We start from the raw sequence: 26,516 nt of genomic DNA, 5'->3' as shown, positions 1-26,516 counted from the left end.
GCAAAAAAAGCCCACGCTTAGCATCCTTCCTACTGGTGGAGAGACTGAAAGCTTTCCCTTTAATATCAGAAACAAGTCAAGGATTCACACTATAACTGTTACAGTTCAATGTTGTGCTGGAAGTTCATGCCAGAGAAGTTATGTAAGAAAAAAATCAAAAGACATCCAAATTGGAAAAGATGTAAAAGTTTCTCTGTTTACAGACAGCATGGTCCCACATTCAGAAAATTCTGAGAAATTTACAAGAAATCTCCTAGAGCTGATAAGTAACTAGCAAGTAACAGGGAATAAGATCAACACCCAAAATTAGAAGTGTTTATATAAAAAAGCAATGAGCAGTCAGAATGAGAAATTTAAAGAAAATTCCATTCACAATAGGAAATAAAAGAACCAGATATCTAGAAATAAATCTCACCTAGGATGTATAGGACCTATACACCAAAACTACCAAACATTCCTAAAGGAAAACAAAGACTATCTAAATAAAGAGAAATATATTCCATGTTCATGGATTGGGAGACTAAATATCATTATGATGTCAGTGCTGCCTGAAGTGATTTACATATTTCAGCACAACACAGTCTAACCAAAATTGCAGCAGCCTTTGCAGAAATTGAAAAGCCAATCATCAAATTTATATGGAATTGGGGAGTAGATATAGCTCAAGTGGTTGAATGCCTGTTTCTCATTATGAAGGTCCCAGGTTCAATCCTTGTACCTACTAAACACAAAAGAGACAAACACGAAGAAAAAAAAAACCTCTCATTGGAAAGCAATTATCTCACTGGTTAAGCACCTGCTGTTCATGAATGAGGTTCTGGGTTCAATCCCAGGTACCTCCTAAAAAATTTATATACACACACACATATCTGTATCTATATCATCTATATCTATATCTATATCTATCTATATCTATCTGGATAAGGGTCCCTGAATAACTAAGCCACAAAGAAAAAGAGGCATTATGTTGAAAGACTCACACTTCCAATACTAAAACTTACTTGAAAGCCACCGTTATCAAAACGACATAGTACAGAGACAAGGACAGGACAGGCATAGAGATCAATGGAATTGAATTTAGAACTCAGAAATCAACTCTCACGTTTATGGCCGATTGATTTTGGAAAAGAAGGCAAAGACCACTCCACTGGGAAGTAGTAATCCCTGTGTGCTCTGAATATTAGATCTGCAGTTGCAAAAAGATGGAGGACCACTATCTCACAACTTATGCAAAAATCACTCTAAAGTGGATCACTATGGAATGTGTAAGTGTTCACTTTGTCATAGTAGAGCTCCACACAGTAAAGTATTAAACTGCTCCCTTCCCTCTCAAAGAAAAGAATCAATAACCTAAATTCAAGATCCAAACCTATTACACTCATAGAAGAAAAGAAGGAAGCATTTTCAGTACCTTGTGTTAGGCAATAGTTTCTTAGACCTTACCTCCAAAGTACAAGTAACTAGAGAGATAATAAGTAAATGGGACCTCGTCAGAATTTAAAACTTTTGTGCCTCACAGACTTTATCATGAAAGTAAAGTAAAACAAAAACCTACAGAATGGAAGAAAGTATTTGGAAACTGCATATGCAGTAAAAGTTTTATATTCAGATTATATGAAGATAACCTTCAATTTAGCAACCAAAGGACAAACAACCCAATTTAAAATGGGCAAATGACTTGTATAGACATTTTCCCAAAAAAGATATACGAAGGCCAGAAGGTACAAATAAGCATTCTCAACATCCAGCCATCAGAGAAATGCAAATCCAAACTACAATAGCACCCATTAGAATTGCTGCTGTTTAAAAAAGGAAATTTTCCAACAGTTGAAGATGATTTAGAAAAATAGAAACACCCAGTTACTGCTTAGTGGAAATGTGAAATGCTGTAACCACTGTCGACCTCTGTTTGGGATTTCCTCAGAGCTAAGTGTAGACCTATCTTATAACCTGACAGTCTCATATTTTAAATGGGATTAATAGTACTGGATTATATATTTGCATGTCATTAAAAGAGGAAATGTTAGATTGTACACATGGTATTAATATTTAAAAATTTTAAAAACTGATAGTACCATATTACATAACCAGTGAACCTTTTTACACTTTCAGCTAGAGAGTTAATAATACAATTATATAAATAATGTCACCATCAATTGAAATAAGTGTTCCATACCAACGCAAGGGGTGATAATATGTTTGAATCCTGTATTTTATGCATGACTGTTCTGTAAACCCACAAATTCTCTAATAAAGTAAAAAAAAAAAAGAAAACAAAACAAAAAAGATACAGAATCAGTTGGCCATGTTGGATTTAATAGCCAATACTGTTGTGAGGATGAAATAGTATTGCATTGTAGTATGGATTTCCATTTACCTCATAACTGGTGAGGTTGAGCATTTTTTCATGTGTTTTTGGTCTCGGTATGTGTTCTTCAGAAAAATGTTTTTTCCGAATATTTTTCCCATTTTTAAGTTGGGTTATTGTTTATTGTTGTGTTGTAGGGTTTTTGCATGTTGTGAATATACTAATTCCTCAAGAATCATTTTCTCATTTTAAAGGAAGTTATCTTTTTCCTTTCATGATAAAGACATTTGAGGAACAAAAATTTACAGTTTTGATTAGGTCCCACTTATCTATTTTTTCTTGAATTGCTTGTGCTTTGTGTGTAAAATCTCAGAAACCATGCCTACCACAGTATCCTAAAGATGCTTTCCCACCTTTCTTGTAGTAATTTTATAGTTCTGCTTTTAGATTTAGGTCTGTTGTCCATTTTTACTTGTTTTTGTATATACCGTGTGGTGGGGATCCACTTTCATTCTTTGAACATGTACATCGAGTTTTTCCCAGTACCATCTGTAGAAGAGACTATGCTTTCTGAATTAAGTGGAATAGTACACTTGTCTAAAAGCGATTGACCATAAATCTGAGTTATTGTCTCACTTTAAGATCTTTCTGTTCAATTCCATTGGTCGATATGTCTTTGTGCCAGTACCTCGCTGATTTGATCATCATAGGTTTGTAATAAATTGTAGGTTTGGGAAGTCTGAGTACTGCAACTTCATTCTTGTTTTCCCAGATAACTTTTGCTGTTTGGAGCCCATTATCCTGCCGTATATATAAAATCATCCAGTTTACCTAAAGTGTACAATCTGTGGCATTTGGTTTAATCACACAATTGTTCATTCATTACTTCAATCAATATTAGAATATTTTCATTACTCCAAAAAAGAAAACACAAGAAAAAGCAAACCACTAGCATACCCATGCGTTAGCAGTACTAATTACAAATCCTGTCCGACCATAGAAATTTAATGATTGGGTTTCCTGTTTTTGCAATTTTGATTGGGGATTGCATTGAATCTGTAAATTTCTTTTGATGAGATCGACATGTTAATATTTGTTCTTCCAGGCCACGAACATGGAATGTCTTTTATTTAATCATCTTTGCTTTCTCTTAGCATATCTTGTAGTTTTCTCTATGACTCTACACATCCTTGATTAGATTTATTCCTACACATTTCATTCTTTTAATTGCTATTGCAGTTAGAATTGTTTTTCCTGGCTTCATTAAATGCTCATTACTACTGGGCATAAGGGAATAAGAGTGTGATATGGGGACATTTGGGGGGCTTGGAGTTGTCCTGAATGATATTGCAGGGACAGATGCAGGACATTATATATCCTGCCATAACCCACTGAATGGACTGAGGGAGAGTGTAAACTACAATGTAAACTATAATCCATGCAGTGTAGCAGTGCTCCAAAATGTATTCACCAAATGCAGTGAAAGTGCCACAATGATGAAAGACGTTGTTGATGTGGGAGGAGAGGGATGGGGTGGGGAGGGGGTATTTGGGAACCTCATTTTATTTAACGTAACGTTTTGTTCTGTTAAAGTGATATATTACATTTGTTGATTTTCTTATTTTATGTCGATATATCCGGGCATACCTGAGATAAATCCTTGTTCATCTCGATGTAAAATTCATTTGCTGTGCTGTTGGATTTGTTTGCTAACATTTTTTTTTAGCATCTTTGCATCTATATATTAAGGGGTATTTGTCTTTTTCATGGGGTATCTTTATCTGGCTTTTAAGGGACGATTTTCTCTCTGATTTTTTTAACAAAAACTTTGAAAAAGGTTAAGTTTTAATTCTTCTCGGAATGTTGGGTAAAAATCACCTGCGATGTCTTCTGGCTCTGGGTTTTTGTTGTGTTTGTTGTTAGGAAGTTTTTGCTTAGTAATATAACCTCTTTACTAGTTATTGTTTTGTTGAGATATGCTGTTTTTCTTAAGTCTTTGAACTTTGTATGATTCTGGTAACTTTTCCGTCTTATCTAGGTTGTCCAATTTGTTGGCATACAGTTGTCCATATTATCCTCTTTTAGTCCTTTTGTTTCTGTGAGTTTGTTAGTCATGTCCCCATTTCCATTTCTGATTTCCGTCCTGTTTCTTTTCTTAAACTGTCTAGCTGAAACTTTGTCGATTTCATTGATATTTCCAAGAACTAACTCTTGTTTGTGACAGTCATCTCTAGTTTTTATTCTACGTCTTTTATTCCTGGTGTTATTTTATTTCTTTCCTTTCTCTTGCTTTGCATTTAGTTTGCTCTTCTTTTTTCTAGACCCTATAGTTTTCAGGTAAGAGCGGTAATTTGACACCGCTCAGCTTTTACCTTTACTGGAGGTCTTTATTTCTTTATACTGCTTTGCTGCACTATCTAACATCCTTTTCCTCTTTTTGAAGAACTTCCTTTAGCCTTATTGTAGGGCATTTCTAGTGGTGACATATTCTCTTATCGTTTATCTGGTAACGTCTCAATTTCGCCTTCATTTTTGAAAGAAAGGCTTGATGGACATGAAATTCTTGGTTGACGCCTGTTTTCTTGCAGTGATTTAAGAATTTCATACCACGGCATTTTTGCCCTCATCCTTCATGCTTTCAGATGAGAAACTGTACGTGACTGTACTGTACTGTACTTGACTAGTTGATTTGAATGCTTTCTTCAGAGTTTAGCATTCCTATCAAGCATGTAAGTCCAAGGCAAATGAGAGAAGTACCTGTCCTCTTTCTCTTTCAGTTGTATGTGGAGCCCAAGCTTGGGAGTTTGCTTCTTCTTGGCTTTTGCTTGCTAGAGAATTGCCTTAGGTGTTCTTTTGAGTGTCTTAATGTAGGTGGTCCTTTGTCCCAGGCCACAGAAAGAACTTAATGGTTCCTCACACTTTTCCAGCTATCTGCAAGTGACTTCTCTGATCTTAGGACAAATTTGGGGGGGGCGGAGAAGGGGGGGAAACCCAAGACTCTCAAACTTACATCTGATTTCTTGACAGTGACATACATAATCCCCAGTATGTGCAGGAGCCACTCTTCTCCCTTAGGATCTAGAGCCAAGGTCCCACAATGGAAATACAATTTGCCCCACTTGGTGTTGTGGAGGGTGTAAGGAGGTTCCGACCAGGCACAAGGAGATTCTTCAATGACTTTTGAAGCTGTGTTTTCTTAATTTAGCACTTGTCCAGTTAATACAGGGCTTTAACTGGTTTCCATACTTTTAGAAAGATTAGTCTTTAAGAAAGAAATTCTTTAAGATTCCTCTTCTCTTCAGAGGCATTGTAACAATATCCACCCTCAGAACTAAGTCCCCAGTGATATGAAATAGCTAATGAAAGATAGAGATATAGAATCAGACCACACAAACCCTGAGTATGCAGGTCTATTTTTATGAGCTCCAGTTCCCACTCCTTCCATCCAGTAGTCAGGGGGAACAGAATAGCTACTGCATGGAGGGTGAAGTTCTCCAGTCTTTATTTCAGTTTACCAGCCTGTTCCTCCTGTTCCTTGATCCTATACCTTGTTTGCCTGGCCTCGGAGTTTAAATTGGTTGTTTCAGGCAGTTTCTTCAAGTTTAGTAGTTATTTTGGTAGATCCATAGATTCCTTTAACTTCCTACTCTTCCATCTTCCCACAGTCCTTAAATCGATTCCTCTAATGGTTTGGTATCTGTGATTTCAAAGTATGTTTTGAAATTGTTAAACGTAGAATTCTGTACATTTTTTAGCTAATTTGGCTTTTAAGGGCATCTTGCAATTCCATATGAATTTGAGGATTGACTTTTCTGTTTTGGTGAACATAGGTTGCTGGGATTGTGTTGAGGTGTCATTGCTTTGGGACAAAGGTCTTTACATCATTCTTTAATTTACTATATTTAAATACAGCTTAACTGCTAGTCCCAGGAATACTGAGAGCTAGTGCCATAATCAGGCCTATCCCTGGCCTTGACTCTCACCTTGCCCTTGGCCTCAATTTCTTGGGCAGAGACCCAGGTCTGAATTAGCCAGAGTGTCTTCATGCTTGTGTGAGTTGAATGGTGGTCACTAGGACAGTTCTGACATCATAAATATCGCAAACCTGTTATTTACTTGTTTTTTCTGTTTCCAAAGAGCATTTCCTCTGGGTGAAATTGCAGACAGCAGTGCATCCTGTAGGGGACATGGGTGAGGGGGTTTTGTACCCTCCTAAGAACATACTGCAGTGGCTTGCTGATTCTGGGTCAAAGGCTTGATCATTGATCTGTAGAAGAGTCAGCAGTTAGACTTTCAGGAATATCGTCACTAACTATTTATCTTTGCACCAAGTTTCTTTTGAAAATGGAGTAGGCATTTCTAAAAATTGTTAATGATTTTGTTTGGCTTCTATAACTATGGAATTTTTTTCTGCCATTTCTTTTCCCTTTCTACAGTCCTTTAGTCCTTAAATTTTTTGAAATTATTTCCAGTTTTGTCTTGAATTTGGCTGTGGGTTAAGGTAGATTTTCATTTTAGAATTTGGCCTGAAATAGTCATTTCTCTGATGTGTCGAGTTAGGCCTAGAAATAATAGAGTAATTGATAAATTGACCATGGGCTACTAGCCAAGTGCCTCGGTTTCCCTATTTATGTGAGAGTGGTGTCACTAGGCAACCCCTTATTGAAATAGTGTGCCTAGAACACTTAGAAGACATGATACACATGCCTCCAATTTTGACTGTTTTTAATGGAAACAACTTTGGAACAAACATTGGGTACACATGTTCATTTCCTATTGCATGTGTCTTCCTAGGCCTCTCCATGATGCAGTTGAGAGTGATCACTTGGGAATTGTCCGTCTGCTCCTCTCCTATGGTGCCGATCCTACTCTGGCTACATACTCAGGTAGAACTATCATGAAAATGACCCACAGTGAACTTATGGAAATGTTTCTGAAAGGTAGGTCATTTCAAGAGACAGAAACAAAAACATTCAAGAAATATTCTTTATTTAAGTATTAGTTGGTACCTAAGGGAATTGGATTTGGCTCAACTGATAGAGCATCCACCTACCACATAGGAGGTCCAAGGTTCAAACCCAGGGCCTCCTGACCCATGTGATGTGCTGACCCGTGTGCAGTGCTGCCATGTGCAAGAAGGGCCGTGCCACGCCTGGGTGTCCCCCGCCTAGGGGAGCCCCACACACAAGGAGTGCGCCTCTCTCAGAGAGCCGCTCCAGGTGGAAGAAAATGCAGCCTGCCCAGGAGTGGCACCTCACACACGGAGAGCTGACACAGCAAGATGACGCAAAAAAAGAGACACAGATTCCCGGTGCCTCTGACAATACAAGTGGACACAGAAGAACACACAGCAAATGGACAAATGGACACAGAGAGCAGACAACTCGGGGTGGGGTGGAAGGGAAGAGAAATAAATAAAAAATAAATCTTTAAAAAAATATGTATTAGTTGGAACCTTGGTCATTTCTATTTGGGTTTTACTGGGCAGAAATTAAAAACACTTTGAGTTTTGAGAAAATCAGCAAAATATTTGGCCTTTTCTTTGGTTTAAGATAAAGTTTAGAGAAGCTAGTTACTTTGCTACTCATTGCACATTTGTTATGACATCTTTGTACTAAGGCTGTAAAAAGTTTTCTAAAATTATTATCTTTCCTAAAATTATATATTTTAAACTTAGCTGTGATTTGTATCTGTTATTAAAATATTTATATTCTATTTTAAGTTTCATTATTGAACATTGATTTAAAAAATTTTTTTAATCTATAACAGAAACTTTTCTGTTTTTCCCACTTTTTACTCTTATCACACTTAAAATGATGCCTACCAATGCCATGGTCCTTTACCATAACTTTTCATTACCCCAACAGAAACTCTGTAGTCATTAAGCAATAACTTCATTTCCCCAGCTCTAAACTCTAATTAATTTTCTGTCTCTGTAAAATTATGTATTTTAAATTTTTCATGTATTAGGGGTCATAACAATGTTTGTCCTTTTGTGTCTGCATGTTTTTAAAGAACATCCCTGTTCTACAACGTAACAGAGCTCTCATCTTTATTATTTTCATGGCAAAATGTGTGTGTGTGTGTGTGTGTATATATATATATGGCACATTTTGTTTATCTGTTAAACTGTTAATGAGAACGTAGATTGTTTCTGTCTTTGGGCTCTTATGAATATGTATGCTGCCATGAACATGGGCGTAGAACTCCTCGTTTGGGTCTACTTTAAATGCTTTTGAGTATCTATTGAAGAGTGAAATTTCTGCATTATATGATGTGACAGTTTGAGATTATTCACGAGTCCCCAAAAGAGAAAGATTATGTTTGTAAACTAGTCTATTCCTCTGAGTGTGATAGCCTTTTATTTCATTAAATTCAGCTGATGAGTCTTTGATTAGGTTACCTGTTAAGATTAGGACTTTGATTTGATTACATCACAGTGCATGACTCAGGTTGCGTATCCACCCCCTTGCTTGGATTAATGTATGGAAATCACTCATGAAGACACATGGGAAGCAAGAACTCAGTCATTTGTGATCCAGCCATGTGACAAAGAAGAATTCTCAAAGAGCTGAAGTCTCAGGGAAAGATAAGACATTTTTGCCGGATAGCTTACTGTTGAGATTGGGAAGAAGAGCCAAAATTCTATAGGAAGCCCTATGCCCACTTGCAGCTGAAACCAGGAAGAAGCTGGACCTACCGAGCTTCAAGAGAAAGAGGCAGCTCAGGAGAGTCCAGGCACAGAGGGTGCCCGCCATCTTGCCTGAACACATGGCAACTGACTTTGGTGAGAAAGCAACTTTGAGTTGGACTCTTTATGGTCTGGTACCTGTTCACTTTTACCCCCAAATAAATGCCTTTTATAAAAACCAGCAGATTTCAGGTACTTTGTATCGATAGTATAATACATCGATAATGCTATGTTTACACTTTTGAGGGACTACAAAACTGTCTTCCGCAAAAACGGTAGTAGCTTACTTTTCTACCATTGATGCACAAGAATTCCAATCACTCCACATGCTTGTAATCTTCATTATCTATTACTTTATTAATAAATATCCTAGTAAGTGCAAAATGGTTTCTGGTGTTTCTGTAAATTCGCATTTTGGTTCATCGTTTTACATTTTTGAGTCTGGATGAAATGCAAGACCTCCACACATGAAGTAATTTGGTTAAGTTTGTGGTGTTCATTCCGTGAATCACCCATCCATTACAGCCCAAGCCATTCAAAGAATTCTTAAAGCAGAAGCACAAAGTTTTCACGAGTATGGGGCACCTGCAGTTAAATGTATGGTCATATACTCACTGCTTAAGAATTTCACAAACAAATTCGGCCCATATTGTTTGTTACATTTCCTGGAAAAAAACACCTTAGTCTATCAAAGAAAGGACACAAATTTAAGACTGCTTTATTCGTGGATATCAAGGCCAAAAGAATTTTCATCTTGCCAATCTAGTTTTTGTTTTGATGGACTTTAGGGCATTAGGATGCCTGTCCCTAGGGAAAGAAAGGGAATGCATATGAAGGTTCTGTGAGAAATCTAACCAGTGTGTAGAAAACCATTAAGGTTGGCTCTATAAGAAGTGACTTGCCAATCCGTTCTGAATTTATTGAAAAACTGCCCAGTACGTCTGCCAGAATTTTTTTGGCTTTTCACATTTTTGGTTACAGCTTTTTACTATAATAGCTTATCTACAACTCAAAAATTCTATTTCATCTACTGTCAAGTATGCACTTCAGTAGTATTAATCACATTCACTGGATTCTTCTACCATCACTAACATTCAGTACCTCAATTTTTTGTTGCTTCAAACAGCAACTATGCAACCAATAAGCAATAACGCTCCCTGAACGCCTCTCCCAGGGGTAACCTGTAACTACTATCTCTGTGAAATTTGCTTCTTCTAGGCCTTTCATATCATGTCAAAGACTCTTTTTCTGTATGTGCTGAGTTTATTTCAATGTTGTAGGCATACCAAACCTCCTTTCCTTTTTATGCCTGAAGAACATTACATTATGTGTATACACTGCATTTTGTTTAACCATTCATCTGTGATTGGACACGTCAGTTGCTTCCACCTTTTTAACTGTTGGGCATAATACTACTCCATCTGGGTCCCTCCTTTATTTTTGGTTTCATTTTGTTTTGTTTTAGATCTAGGTGTTGTACTTCCAGGCCATGTAGTAATTTTATGTTCAGCTCTAAGAAACTGCCAAACTGATTTTCATAGTGGCTGCACAAGTATTAACCTAATCCCAACAACAATGTACAAAGTTCCAATTTCTCCCCATCCCTACCAACAGTTGTTATTTTATGTATGTTTTGATAGTAGCTGTCCTAATGCCTGTGTGTTGTACCTCACTGTGAATTGACTTGCATTTCCCTGATAACCAGTGATGTTGAGCCATTTGTTTATCTTCTTTGGAGAAATGTTCGTATTTAGTGTCTAAGTTATGACTACAAAATACAAAGTTATGAATATTCTGCTAGCATTTTGTTCTCAGAATGTTTTTTTTTCCCCCTCTCCAGATTATTTAAATGACCTACAGGGTCCCTGTGATGATGTCTCAAGTAGTTCTTGGGAGTTCTATGGCAGCTCTGTCTGTGGTGAGCAATGTTCTTATCAGTTAAATGGGAAGTGAATGAGTTATAGAGGACTTCTTTCTGATATAGGGGAAGAAAAGCAGATTGTGGGAGCTATAAGCATAGCTTGGTTGGGAGATGATCTCTTTTTCTTAGAGCCCATTTTTTGCTAATAGCTGAAATCTTGACACCAGCTTACTGATCTCTTTCTTTTCTTTTTTTCATGTCCCTTAGAACCAGATAATAAAAGTGGATATAATATTTTGGCAAATCCCCCAGGACCAGAGAATGAAGACAAAGATGAAGCGTTCAGCGATGTGTTTGAATTTGAATTTTCAGATAGCCCTCTCCTACCATGTTATAACATTCAAGTTTCTGTCTTTCAGGGGTGAGCATGGATAACATGAGTTTGAAAAATAGCTGATACCTTGTGGTAGCAGGAGTTAAAAATCCCTGCCATGGGACTCTATATGGGAAAATATGTATTAATAACTTTTCCATTATCTAACCCTTGTTTAGAAATAAAGTTTTAAAAAATCCCTGATGAAAATCAATCAATGAAGTATATGTGTGTGTATATATATATGTGTGTGTATATATATACATATATATATATATATATATATATATATATATATATATATATATATTTAGAAAATGTGTCTGTAGACTTAATTATACCCAAGGAGAATGGGAGGTTGTAGAATGGTATAAGCTGTTTTTGTCAGGACACCACCTGGGCAAGTCACATTTCAGTGTCCAAGAGGTATTGAAATGAGTCCGTAGAATTTCACAGAGGAGTTGACACTTAAATTCTTACTCTTTTTGAGAAGGGTTCTATAATCCACCCAACTTCTATCGTAGGGCCCTTCCCCTATATACTGAGGAAGAACTGGGCTAAGTTTATTTACTCTCTTCTCATGTAGGAATGGGTACCTGTGATCTTTTGTGTGTTATCAGATTTGGTTAAATCAGTCTTGTCCCTCACTCTAGTAACTAATCCCTTGGATATAAATGTCAAGAGACCAGTGCTCTGCAGTGTATTACAAAGATGATTACTCCTACTGTCCTTGGGATCTGAAGCTCCAGAGCATGGTGTATGTAAAGAATGTCACACCTTCCTTCTCGAATGTCAATCCCAGAGACATAGGAATGAAGGCCGATTTGTGTGAAATAAAAGGACAGATAGCCTTCTGTGTTTTAGTGCTTTATTAGTGAGAGAGCAGGCGACAAGAGAGAGAAGAGGATTGTGAACGTACTTCTGGTGTGCTCAGTTCTCCCAGTGGTCTTAGTGGAATACTTGGAGAGTTGTGGCTTCAGCTGAGTGGAAACTGACCACTTTACATCAGCAATGAGAGCAGAGCGCTGGACCTTGTGAAGAATCTCGTTGAAAGACCCTTCTCTTACTTCCATCTGAATCAGTTGATTCTTTCTAGATGTTGTCTGAATAAAAGTAGATGCGTCCAGAGTTCGTCCCACTAGAAGCAGATACTTTCCCTCACCTTGAAATGAACCTATTGGGCAATCAGTGGACGTGGTAAGAAAATACAGGGGAGATTGATTTGGAAATAACTGGCCCTTTTTATGGCCCTTAACTGGTTTAGTCAGAGTGATAGTTAATATTTGGGAGCGCTTAATTTTCACGGAAACTTGAACCACTTTCTTTTCTGTTTCCCAGGCTGCGAAACTGGTTATTGCTTTCAGATGTGCTTAAGAAACTGAAAATGCCATCCTGTGTATTCCGCTGCAATTTCCCAAATGTGGAAATTGTTACAATTGTAGAGTCAGAGTTTTACAGGCAGGTTTCAGCAAGCCTTTTGTTCTCTTCCTCCAAAGACTTGGAACACTTTAATCCCGATAGCAAGCAACTATTAGATTTGGTTGAATTCACAAATGAGCTTCAAACTCGACTCGGCTCCTCTGTAGAGTGTCTTCATCCTAGTGACGTGGCCTTGGAAGACAGCTGGTGAGTGTACCAGTCTATGCTTGTAGTGTGTTATGATGTTCATCCTTGTTTATGTGTTGTAATACTATTTCTGGAGAGGAAAGAATATCACATATGAAAATTTCTCTGTATATAAGATTAACTCCCACTGAAAGTCTTAAACAATATATAGTTTTAAAATTTCAATTAGTTTTAAGGAAATTGTTATGGTGTTTCTTTACTTTGAAATATGTACTACCTGCTTCTGGTTGTTTTTTACTGAGAACATTTTTTTTTTTTTCCTTTTAAGAGAGATGAGGTAAAACACTCCTGTACATGAGTTTTGTTTTGTTCAAGGCGTTTGTGACTGTGTAACTTGTTTAGGTGATAGTATCAAATTAAGAAACTTGTTTAGGAGAACAAATTGATGTAATATTATGTTTTGGTTTACAGAGAGTATGCGCATGCCAGGTAAATTAATAAATCCACACAACTGTGAAATTTTACATCCTAATTTAAAGGATGTGAAATTAGTTTTCATCCATTAACTGGATTATGGCCTTAGTTAAAGTTCCTTTTGAACTATTTTCAAAGTATGAAAAACTAACAGTTGAGGATTTTTGATCATTTACATAAAACTTAATTTTTCTGAATTGTTTTGATATTTGAAATTTGTTTTAACTTTGTTAGTAAATTCTTTACCTGTGTTTTATATTTGACAAATTTTTTGGAAAAGACAATAAAACTGCTGAGTAAATGATAAAATTAACATATGTTGTGTTATATTTGTTTCTAAAACACTGATTTTTTTAAAATGTTGGTCATCAAATTCCTATAGGTAATTTTATAGCAATTTATTTGATCTAAAATTAAAGCAAAAGAGATTTCAGAGGATGTTTATTTAGAATATTATTTAGAGTCCTGTTGTAAAAATCTGTTCTTCTGCATGTGTACATACTATTACTTTAAAAATGTGATTTACACTTTTTGTCATTCACCATTTTAAAGTACATAATTCAGTGGCTTTTAGTATATTTACAGGGTTGTGCATCTCTTATCACTGATTAGTTCAAGAATATTTTAATCATTCACCCAAAAAGCCTTGTACCCATTAGCAGACTTTCTCCATTCTGTCCTCTCCCCAGTCCCTGAAAACCACTAATCTATTTTCTGTCTCTTCGGCTTTGCCTATTCTGGACATCTCATTTAGATAGAATTTAAAAATTTATGGCTTTTGGTGTCTGGCTTCTTTCACTTAAGGTTTTCACTCTTTGGGCATGTAACATTCTTTTCCATGATTGCATAATATTCGGTTTTATACCTTACCTCACCTTCTGCGTGTCCACACATCAGTTTTTAAATTTTAGCCCATACAAATAATAATGCTATGAATATTTTGTATGGAAGTTTTTGCATGGATATATTTTCATTTCTTTTAGGTGTATTTCTAGAAATGGACTTGTTGCGCCATGTGGTAACTCTATGTATATTCCTCTTTTGAGGAATTGCCAGACTGTTTACCAGAGCCGCTATGCCACTTAATATTCCTTCAGCAGCATATGAGGGATCCAGTTTCTCCACATCCTCGGCAACATTTGTAATTGTCTATCTTCTCTTTGGTTTTATTGAGATATACTCATATACCATACAATTCTTCCAAAGTGAGCAGTCACTGGCTCTTAGTATAATCACAGAGTTGTGCCTTCATCACTACAGCCAATTTTAGAACATTTTCATTATTCCAAAATTCTTATCTAATTCTGTCTCAGTAAATTTATTTATATTTATATTTTTTATAAGTGGAATCAATTTGTAGTATTTTGTTTCTGGTTTCTTTTACTTAATATAATGTTTTATTAAATTTATGGTAATTTTTTAAAAATTAGAGATGTAGGTTTAGAGAAAAGTCATGTAAAAAATATAGCATTCCCGTATGCCTCCCTATTGCTGACACGTTGCATTATTGCGATACCTTTGTTACCATTGAGAAAAGAACATTAAAATAGTAAATTGCTGTTCACTAATTTACATATGGTGCAATTTCCCCATCCACCCTCAAATTATTACCGTCATAAATTTGTTTATAGTTCATGAAAGAACACTCATATGTTTATACAGTTAACCCCAGTCCATCATCCACAGCTGGGTTCACAATGTTATATAGTCCCATGTTCTGTCTTCTAAGTTTCCTTCTAGTAGCATTCGTGAACCAATACTTCCCCTTATAACCACATTCGCAAACATAATTAAGCACTATTAATCATACATACAGTGATATGCTACCATCATCATTATCCATTTCCAATATTTACAATCAACCTACATAGAAATTCTGCAAAAATTAATCATTTCCCCATTCTATGCCCGGGTAACCTGTATTTTAGATTCTAACTCTATGAATTTGATATTTAGGTGTTCCTGATTTGATTATTCTTCCTCTGTCTGTTCAAATCTACTGTTTTATGCCTTTGTGCAATTTTAATCTTTTCTGTTGTGCTTTTCATACTGATCATTTTTGTTGTTTCTTTTTATAGTTTCAAATTCTTTTTGCTCACCCAGGGGTACCTTCTTAACATCCTTTAACTCTTCCATCATATTTTCATTCATCTCCATAAATTCACTTAGGAGATTTCTTTGAACATCTCTGATTAGTTTTTCCAACTTCTCTGTTTTCTCCAAAATTTCAACTTGTTCCTTTGTCCTCCTGTTTCTTATTAATAGTATGGTGTGTAATTTTTTGCTGATATCTGGTTTACCATTTTTTAAATTTTTAACAAATCAATTTTATTGATGCATATTACTAAAGAATACAATTCCTCCAAAATGTACAGTCACTGCTATTTGTTATAATCACAAAATTGTGCATTCATCATTTCAATCATTATTACAGGATTTTCATTATTTCTGTAAGAATGAACAGACCAAAAAAAAAACCCAGGTAGACTTTTCTCTTCTTAATCTCCTGCTGTACATAGCTGCTATTTCTGGCTAGTCTCATGTAATTATTTATTTTTTAAGCAGATTTATTTAGGTGTATTCATATACCAAAATGTCCAAAGTGTGTAATTGATGGCTTTTAGAATAATCACAATGTTGTGCATTTATCACCTCAAAACATTTCAGAATCATTTCATTACTCCAAAAAGGAAAACTCCACACGCTTTAGAAATGCCTTCCCCAGCCTCCATAACCATTACTCTAATTTCATCTTTATATATTGACTTATATTTACATTTTACATAAATGGAATCATACAATATGTTACACACCATATATAGGGCATAGTAGCGCAATCATACAATATTGGTCCTTTTGTGTCTGGCTTGCTTCACTCAACATAATGTCCTCCAGGTTCATTCATGTTGTCATAGATTTTCACAACTTCATTTCTTCTTAGCTACATTATACTGCCATGTGAATACACCACTGATTTTTTGTTTTTGTTTTTGTGTGTGGAGATATTCCATACTTCTTTATTTAGTTGCCTTTTTAAAAAAAGACACGGAGATCACAAAAAAATGTTAAATTAAAAAAATATAAGATGTCCCCACACACCTCACACCCCGCCGCACTCCTCCCACCTCAACAACCTCTTTCATCGTTGCGGCAAGTCATTACATTTGGTAAATACATTTTGGAGCATTGCTGCGCCACATGAATTATAATTTACGTTGTAGTTGACATTCTCCCCCAGTACGTTCAGTGGGTTATGGCAGGGTATATAAAATAAAGCATCTGTCCCTGCAATATCATTCGGGACAACTCCAAGCCCCAAAAACTCCCCTACATTGCATCTCTTCTTCCCTCTCCCTGCCCTCGGCAACTACCCTGGCCACTTTCTCCACATCAATGCTACAATTTCTTCCATTGCTAGTCACAATGGTTCTATAGGAGAATACCAGTAAGTCCACTCTAATCCATATTTTATTCCTCCATCCTCTGGACCATGGGATGTTGATGTCCACGTCACTTCTATATCAAGAGGGTGCTTAGATCCCACATGGTTGATGGATGTGATTCTCCTGCTTGGAGTTGTTGTTAGCACTCTCGGTTCCCTAGTGTGGTGAATGACCATCTTCACCTCCCTGTTAGCTGACCTGGGTAAGTCCAACGAACCAGAGAATGGGAGTTGCAAGTCTGCTGAGGCTCAGGGCCCAACTGGCACATGGCAAGTCCAGAGAGTCAAGTCTCCTGAGTATACACCAACTCTAGTGCCAACCACAGGTTCAGTTAAAGTGACAGAAGAGGCATGTGTAGAAAGGTCATACCTGAGTCCTACTCCATCTCACTCAGCAATGCAAAATCCAAAGTAGGGCCCACTGACAGGGCACTGAACTCCAGAGCCGTCAGCCATGACCACAGAACCTGTGTCTCCGTAGCTCTCAGGAGCACCAGTACCTGGGGTTGTTTCTAGTTCAGCTGTCTCTAAGTTCCTACTGAAACATGCTTAAGCACAATCCCTCTGATGACCTCCTAACTCATTTTCAAGTCTTTTAGCCATATAAACTCATTTGTCTTTACCATTTCCCCCTTTCATTCAAAATCTTTTTCTAGTTGCATCACCTGCTTGTGTTTGATTGTGACTCAGGGACTGCTTTACCTGGGTTTAATATTCATTCTCATAGGGCTTCTATGGTACTTTTAGCATTGTTTTGTAGTTTTCTGCATATGAATCCTGTGTATCTTTGGTTAAATTGATTCGTAGGTGTTTGAGTCCTTTCGTTGCTAAGTGGAATTTCCCCCCTGCTTTCATCATCAGATTGCTCAATATTAGTGAACAAAAACATCAGTGATTTTTGCATGTTCATCTTGGACCTTGCCACTTTGCTGAACTCATTTATTAGCTCAGGTAGCTTTGTTGTAGACATTTGGGGATTATCAAAATATATAATAATTAGAGTTTTACTTCTTTTCATATTCAGTGTCATTTTTTTTTTTCTTGTCTAAATGCTCTACCTAGAACTTCTAGTACAGTGTAGAATATTGAATGATATTGGTGACAGTGGGCATCCTCATATTCTTTCCGGTCTTAGAGGAAAAGTTTTCGACCTTTCCCCATTGAGACCAGCATTGGCTGTGGGTTTTTCATATTGAGGTATTGTCCTTCTATTCCTATCATTCTAAGTGTTTTATAAAGAAAGGATGTTGGGGGTTTTTGCAAATGCCTAATCTGCATCAACTGAGATTATCATGTTGTTTTTTTCCCTTCAATTTGTTAATTATGCTGATTGATTTTCTTATGTTGAACCAGCCTTGCATAGCAGGAATAAATCCCACTAGTTCGTGATGTATACATATTTTAATATCCTATTGACTTCAATTTGCAAATTTGTTGAGAACTTTTGCATCTGTGTTCATTGGAGAGATTGTTTTGTAATTTTCTTATCTTGTGGTGTCTTTATCTGGCGTTGATATTAGGATGATGTTGTCTTCATAAAATGTGTTGGTAATTTTCCATCCTCTTCAGTTTTTTGGAAGAGTCTAAACAGGATAGGTGTTAATTCTTTTTGAAATGCTTGGTAGAGTTCACCTATGAAGTCATCTGGTCCTGAATTTTTTTTTTTTTTAATTAGGAGATTGTGATGGATTCAATCTCTTTAAATGTGATCAGTTTGTATTTCTATATAGAGTCAGTGTAGGTGTTTTTGTGCATTTCTAGGAATTTGTTCATTTCATGAAGGTTGTCTGGTTTGTTGGCGTACAGTTTCTCATAATAGCCTCTTGTGATCCTTTTTATTTCTGGGGGGTCGGTCATAACTTCCCCCTTTTCATTTCTAATTGTATTTATTTGCATCTTCTCTCTTTTTTCCTTCGGTAGTCTAGTTAAGTATTTGTCGATTTTATTGATCGGCTCAGAGAACCAGCTTTTGGTTTTGTTGATTTTCTGTATTGTTTTTTTCCCGCTGAATTTCATCTATTCTCTAATCTTTATTATTTCTTTACTTTAGCTTGCTTTGGGATTGGTTTGTTTTTCTTTTCTAGTTTTTCCAGTTCAGTTAGAGCTTTGAATTTCAATTACAATTTTTTCTTTGGCCCCCTGGTTATTTAGGATTGTGTTTTTTTAGCCTCCACACGTTTGCAAATTTTCCACTGTCCTGTCAATTATTGATTTCCAGTTTTCATTCCATTATGACCTGAGAAGGTAGGTATTTTGTATGATTTAACACTTTTTATGTTTATGGAGCACTATATTGTGACCTAAGTTATGATTACCTGGGAAAAAGATCCATGAGCACTTGACAAAATGTACAATCCACTGAGTTTGGATGCAATGTTCTGTGTATGTCTGTTGGGTCTAGCTCGTTTATCATATTGCTCAAGTTCTTTGTTTCCTTGTTGATCTTCTGTCGGGTTGTTTTATCCAATGATGTGAGTGGTGTGTTGAAGTTGAAGTGGTGTGTAGGAATGTTTCCCTTCAAATTTGCCAGAGTTTATCTCATATACTTTGGGGCACACTCCTTAGTTGCATAGATATTTATGATTGTTATATCTTCCTGGTGGATTGTCTCTCTTATTAATATATAATGGCCTTCTGTATCTCTTATGACTTTTTTGTATTTAAAGTCTGTTTTGTCTGATAATAGTACAGCTATCACTGATTTGCTTTTTGTTTTTTGTTTTTTTGTTTTTTGGGGGGAGTTACTGTTTGCCTGGTGTATCTTTTTCACTTTTTCCAGCCTTTCATTTCCAACCAGTTTGTATTTCTGGGTCTAACTGGGTCTCTAGGAGACAGCATTTATATGGATTATATTTTTTTATCCATTCCATGAGCGTATATCTTTTGATTGTGGAGTTTAATTCAATCCTATTCAGTGATATTACTGAAATTGCAATATTTGACTTCCACCATTTTATTCATGTATTTAATCATGTATTTTTGTCTGTCTTTTTACTTCTTTTGTTATCTTTTTACAACTCTTGACTCCTACACTCTTCTCAATGCCTCTTTCTCTCTTTAAGTATCCTAATTACATAATACCACTGTCTTTTGGCCTTCATCATTTCTGATGAGAAATCTTACAGTAAGTCTTACTGGGCATCCCTTGTATGTGATGCTTTGTTCCTCCCTTGCTGCTCTTAGAATTTTCTGTTTATATTTGACAGTTGACATTTTGAATAGTATGTGTCTTAAAGTCAGTCTATTCAGATTTATTCTGATTGTGTTCACGCTGCGGTACTTGGACATTAAGTTCATTTCTTTGATGAGAATTGAGAAATTTGGGGCCATTATTTCTTCAAGTTCTCCTTTTTCAAATTAACTTGTCTTTTTTCATTTTAAAGATACATAGACCACAAAATATGTTACACTAAAACAGATAAGAGGTTCCCACATACCCAACTCCCCACCCCACCCCACTCCTCCCACATCAACAACCTCTTCCATCATCCTGGCACATTCATTGCATTTGGTGAATACATTTTAGACCACTGCTGTACCGCATGGATTATAGTTTAGATTGTAGTTTACACTCTCCCTCTGTACTTCTTTTCCCTGTTCCTTCTGGAACTCCCATGACACATTATTGCACAGCAAGTTATCATTCAACTGCTTAGATGCCTGCACAACTTTTCCATTCTTTTCTTTTTGTGTTCTTTTCTCTCTGTAGTTCCAGTTATTTTGTTTCTATATCTCTTATTCTTTCATCTGTCATTTTCTGTCTGCTGCTGTATGTCTATAATGTGTTTTTTTATCTCACCTGCGTTTTTCATTTTATGTGAATTGTTGGTTTTCTATTCAGGTTTTCAAGTTCTTCTTCATGATCATTCATTGTGTTCTTGATATCCTTTATCTCTTAACTATAATATCTGTCAACTCATTAATTTCATTTTGGAAATTTGTGTATATCTCTTCAATTAGTTGTGCGAAATCCTGTCTTTCATCTGGGCCTTTGATAATATTCCTTTATTCGGGCCATTTCTCCCCTTTTCCTAATATGGCATGTACTTCTTCATTCACTTCTAGGCTACTGATAATGATGGTGAGTTTTTCTGATGCTCAGTTTCTCTTTTTAAGGCAGTTCTTCGTGGAAGACTGTGTTATAGTCGTTCTTTGATTCTTGGTTCAACCTGTTCTAGATCTAAAGGATTGTTATTATCAATGGCTCAAATTTGGGCCCCGGGTCCGATCTCCTTCCTAGGACTTTGGATAAAGGGGCTGGAAAGGCTGGAAAGAGACTCTCTACCTTGTTTACTTTAATTCCTTTGCGTCTTCTTCCTCAGTCTGCCAGCACATGATGCTTTTTGGATAGCAGTGTCAGTTCAAAGCCTGGTGGGAGTGTATTCACTGCATGAGGGAATAGATCAGTGTGATGTAGCAACTTGTCTGGAGGGTATGAGCCTCTCAAATCCACCATCTTCCCTGGAAGCCTCCTCTTTTTCCCTGGGTAGGAAATAATTCCACTCCCCTCTGCACCCAAGGAGTCCAGTTGTTCGAAATGGTATTTGTGGGAGTTGGATCTCTTAGTCCTGTGTCTGCATCCAGGGCAAAAAAAAAAATGCATCCCCACCCTGCCTGGAAGGGCTCATGGAAGTTTCTGCTCATCCTCTTAATGTCAAAGTTGTTTTCTTGTGCGGCTCTCTATTCTGGGAGGTGTCCAGGCTTCTGCATTGTCCTACAACCTAGGACTCTTTTTATTCCAGGCCCTTCTACCAGGCCTCTAGCTATTTTCCTGGGTGAAGAGACAGTCTTGTGTCTTCCTAATCCACAATTTTTACCAAAGTCCTTCATTGTAGTTTTGATTTGCATTTACATGATGGTAAGTGATGTTGATTATGTTTGTTTGTGCTTTCCGACCATTTGCATATCTTCCTTGGAGATAGTTCTGTTAAAGTGTATTGTCCATTTTTAAATTGGGCTAGTTTACTTTGTTGTTAATTGGAAGGATTTCTTAAAATATTGTAGAGAAAAACCCTTTATGGATATTTGCTTGTACAATATTATCTTCCTTTGGGTAGGTGGTTGTTGTACTTTCATGGTAAAATGATTTGAGGCTAAAAATTTCCCATTTTGATGAAGTCCGCTTTGCCTAGCTTTGTTGCTCCTGTTTGTGCTTTGGGTGTACACACTAAGAAACCATTGCCTAACACAAGATATTGAAAGGGCTTACCTTTGTTCTAAGCATTTGATAATTTAGGTATTTAGGTCTTTTATCCATTTGATTTCCACTTTTATATGGTATGAAGTCATTCTTTTTCTTTTATTTCTTTTGCAAAAGTAGATTCAGTTTCCTCCGTACCAGTTTTTGAAGAGACAATTTTTTTCCAATTTAATTGTCTTTGCCACTTTGTTGAAAATCAGTCGGCCATAAATGCAAAGGTTGATTTCTGAACTTCAGTTTGAGTCTTTTGTTCTATGTCTGTTCTTTCGCCCATACCATTCCGTTTTGATTAATGTGGCTTCATCATATGTTTTAAGTTCAGGAAGTATCGGTCCTCCTACTTCAGTCATCTTTTTCACGAAGACTTTAGCTATTCAGCACCCTTTACCATTCCATCGAACTTTGGGGATTGGTGTTTTATTTGTTGCAAAGGTTACTCCAAAAATTATTGGTATTTTAATTGGAATTGGATTGAATCCATAGATTTGTTTTGATATGATTGACATCTTAGCAATATTTTATCTTCCAATCCATGAAACACTGAATATCCTTCCACTTACTTGAAATATTTAGCAGTATTTTTTGCTTTCCTCAGTCAGAGCACTTTAGAATCTTGGTGAGACTTTTTTCCAAGATATTTAATTGTAATAGTCGCTATTGTGAATGCAATCTTTTTTTCATAATTTCTTCTTTTGTTATTCATAGAAACCAACAGTGCTTGTTGATTCTGTACTCCTGCACTTTCCCGAATGTGTTTATTAGCTCTGGGAATTTTGTTACGAATTTTACAGGATGTTCTGTATGTAGGATCATGTCATCTGCAAATAGAGACTATATTACTTCTGACTTTCCAGTTTGGATGCCTTTTGTTTTTTTTCTTTGCCTAATTGCTCTGACAAGGCTTCCACTACACTAAGGAATAATAGCATTGGCAGTGGACATCATTATCTTGTTCCTGATCTTAGAGGGAAATCTTTCATTCTTTCACCAGTCAGTAAAATGTTAGCTGTGTAATTTTCATGCTTGCTCTTTATCATATTGAGGAAGTTTCCTTTTATTCCTAGTGCTCTAAGTGTTTTTCTCAAGAAGTGGTGCTGGATTTTGTCAAATGCCTTTCTGTATTCATGGAAATTGTGACTTTTTTTTTTCATTCGTACTGTTAATATGGTTTTTACATTAATTGATTTTCTTATGTCAAACGCATCTTGTGTACCTGGAATAAAGTCACGTTGATCATGGTACATACTTTTAATGTATTTTTAAATTCAGTTTGCTAGTATTTCTGAGGATATTTTGCGACTATAATTATAAGAGATACTGGTCTGTAATTTTCTTTTGGTATCTTGATCTGGCTTCATTATGAAGGTGATGCTTTCCTTACGGATTGAATTAGGTAGTTTTCCCTTAATTCAATTTTTTGCAAGAGTTTGAGCTGAATTGGAGTCATCTTCTTGGACTGCTTGATAAAGTTCCTTTGTGTAGCCATCCTTTTCTTTCCTGGGCTTCTCTTTTGGGGGAGATTTTTGATTACACATTCAGTATCTTTACTAGGAATTGGTTTAACAGCTTCTATTTCTTCTTGAATCAATGTAGGTAGTTCATCTGTTTCTATGAATCTATCCATTTGGAGTAGGTTTCTCATTTATTGGCATATAATTCTTCAGAGTATACTCTTATAGTCTTTTTTATTTTAGCGTCTTCAGTATTAAGGTAACTCTTTCCTTTTACCATATTCATTATATTTTATCCTCTTTCTTTTTTCCTTTTCCAGTCCAGCTAAAGGTTTGCTGCTCTTACTGGCCTTTTCAAAGATACAGCTTTTGTTTTTATTGGTTTTCTCTGTATTTTTTTTCTGTTAACTTGTATCTACTCTAATTTTTTATTTCCTTCCTTCCGCTCTATTATGTTTGTGTTTGCTCTTTTTCTAGTTCTTCCAGTTTTGAGTTTCCCTCTCTGCTTTTAAGCCTTCCTCTTAATGGTAAGCTTTTAGATCTGTAAATCTTCCCTCTCAGCACCCTCTCTCTGCATCCCGTAAGTTTTTTTTACCTTTCATTTTCATTTTCATTTGCTTCAGGGTTTTTCCTAATTTCACGTATGTTGTCCTCTTTGTCCTGCTGGTTGTTTACAAATATGCTGTTGAATTTCAATGTATTTGTGAATTTTCAATTTCTCTCTGTCACTGAATTCTTTTCTGTTTGTGCAGCAAATACACATTGCACATTTTCAGTATTTTTGAGTTTTTGGAAGTTTGCTTTGTGACCTAGTATATTATCTTTCTTGAACTCCTCTGTTGCTGTTCTCACTAATGTTGATGAGGGTGTATTGAAATACCCCGCTAGAGGCATCTATTTCTCTTCAGGTTTGTCGGTATTTGCCTTTACGAATTCACACAAATAAATGATTGTCCCTTCTTCTCGTTAGATTACCCTTTTATTAATATATACTGTTTTCCTTTGTCACAAGAGTTTTGAATTTAGTCTATTCTGTCTGATATAAGTTTTAGTACACCCTACTCTTTTGTGGTTACTGTTGATATGTAAAATCATTTCCAACTTTTCACTTGCAACCCGATTGTGTCCCTGGGTTTAAACGACATTTACCTGTAGACAGCATATCATTGTGTCATATTTCCTTTTCCATTCTGCCAATCTGTGTCTTTTGCATATAGAGCTTAAACTATAAATATTAACAGTCATTGTTGTTACTGTAAGGATGGTACTTAACCGTTCTTTTCTTTTCCTCATATATTTTTATTTTTATTTCTCTTTTTATCCTTTTGTTTTTCTTAACAATAATCTTCCTTTCTACAATCACCCCAACCCGCTATGCTTGTTTTTGTTTTTGTTTTCCTTTAAACTTGCAGAATTTCTTTTAGTATTTCTTGAAGGGCATGACTTTTATTGCCAAATTCTCTCAATTTCTGTTTATCTGTGAATATTTTGAACTCTCCCTATATTCTGAAATACAATTTTCCTGGATAGAATTCCTGGACAGAATTCTTGACTGGCAGTTTCGTTCTTTCAGCACTGTAACTATGTCATATCACTGCCTTCTCGCCTCTGTGATTGCAGAAGAGAAATCAACGCTTAATTTTATTGATCTTCCCTTGTATGTGATGGATCACTTATCTCTTGCTTTCAGGATTCTGTCTTTGTCTTGAACTTTTACAATCTGATAGGTACCTCTCTCAGGGCAGGTTGGCTAGGATTTGTTGTGCTTGGAATACGCTGTGCTCTGTGCTTTCTGGAAACGTACATCCATGTACCCCATGAGAATTCCAAAATTTGGAGCCATAACTTCCTCAGACACTACTGCTACCCCCTTCTCTTCTCCCTCTGGGATGCCCATAATATATCTGTTTGTTCATTTTGAGTTGTCACTCAATTATCTCAGTGTCTATTGAATTTATTTCCATGTTTTGGTCTATCTGCTTTACTATCTGTGCAATTTTGGGTGTCCTGTTTTTGACATCAACAATTCTTTCCTCTGTTCAAATCTGCTCTTAAGTGCTTTTAGTAGTATATTTTAAATTTCTTACATTTGCCTTTCATCACTATGAAATCTGTTATCTTTTTATGTATGTTTGCAATTTATTCTGAATGTTCCTGCACTGTCTTCTTGATATACTTTATCTCTTCCTTTATTTTGTTGAGTTGATTAAGGATATTTGTTAGCACATCCTTCATTAGTTGTTCCTATATTAGTCTCCTCCTGCAGTCTATTCATTACACTGTGCCTTGACTTCCTCTTTCTTATTGTGGCTTGTAAATGTTTGCTGATGTCCAGAAACCTGTTTATCTTCATGCACTTACTCAGATGGTTAATTTCCCTTTTTCTATATATTTTTACTTTTATTTGTTCTTGTATTAGAGAGTCCTGATTATCACTTGTTTCCACTATGTCTATACACTTTTGTAGTTGCTGTGTTGAATGGAAAATATATTAGGTCCACAAAAGAGAACAGAAAGAAGAAGAGGAAAAGAAGAAGGAAAAAGCACAAAGCGAGACAGAAATAAGAGGGAAAACAGTAAGATGAGTAAAAATTTTTAAATGTGAAAGTAAGCAGGCAAAATAAAACAGAAGATCAGATACGGTAAGATGAAAATAAAGACAAAATAAAATACAGAAAGGAAGGGAGAAGAGGGACAAATGAAAGAGCAAAAATGTGGGGGGGAAAGGAAAAGAAGAGTAGGAATAATAAAAAGGTTAAAAGGAAGGAGAAAATAGAAATAGAAAAAGGAAAAGAAAAAGATAAGAGAAATGGGGGGAGGGAGGGAGGAAAAGAAGAAAAACAGAAGTAAAAGGAAAGAACAGAAGCAAAAATAAAAGAAACCCAGACAAACTAAAGCAAAATCTTGGCTTCCCCTTCACACCACCAAGACTGGCTAGATTACTCCTATCAGGTTCCCTGTTGAGCAAATTGATGCATGCACAGCCCACCTGTCTCTAGGTGGGAGAACCCAACAGACCAATCACAAGTAGTGAGACTGAATTAGGTATCCAAAACCTCCCAACCAAGAGAAGCCCAAGAACAGATGACGTCACAGGTGAATTCTACCAGTCATTCTGGAAAGAACTAATACCACTCCTTCTCAAACTCT

General features: G+C 36.2%; 1 protein-coding gene across 1 annotated transcript in view; it reads left to right on the top strand.

The window, feature by feature from the left end:
- LOC139438262 (BCL-6 corepressor-like) overlaps positions 1-12,863 on the top strand; it is a 161,907-nt gene extending 149,044 nt beyond the window's left edge. The window contains 3 exon segments of the mRNA XM_071213401.1: positions 10,840-10,917; positions 11,128-11,281; positions 12,572-12,863. Of these exon segments, the coding sequence (XP_071069502.1) occupies positions 10,840-10,917; positions 11,128-11,281; positions 12,572-12,863 (524 nt within the window).
- Positions 12,864-26,516: the final 13,653 nt, after the last annotated feature.

The sequence above is a fragment of the Dasypus novemcinctus genome, chromosome Y (genome assembly GCF_030445035.2).
Source record: "Dasypus novemcinctus isolate mDasNov1 chromosome Y, mDasNov1.1.hap2, whole genome shotgun sequence".
NCBI lineage: Eukaryota > Metazoa > Chordata > Mammalia > Cingulata > Dasypodidae > Dasypus > Dasypus novemcinctus.
The sequence above is the reverse complement of the archived record's forward strand: the minus strand, read 5'-3'. Positions and strand labels throughout refer to the sequence as shown.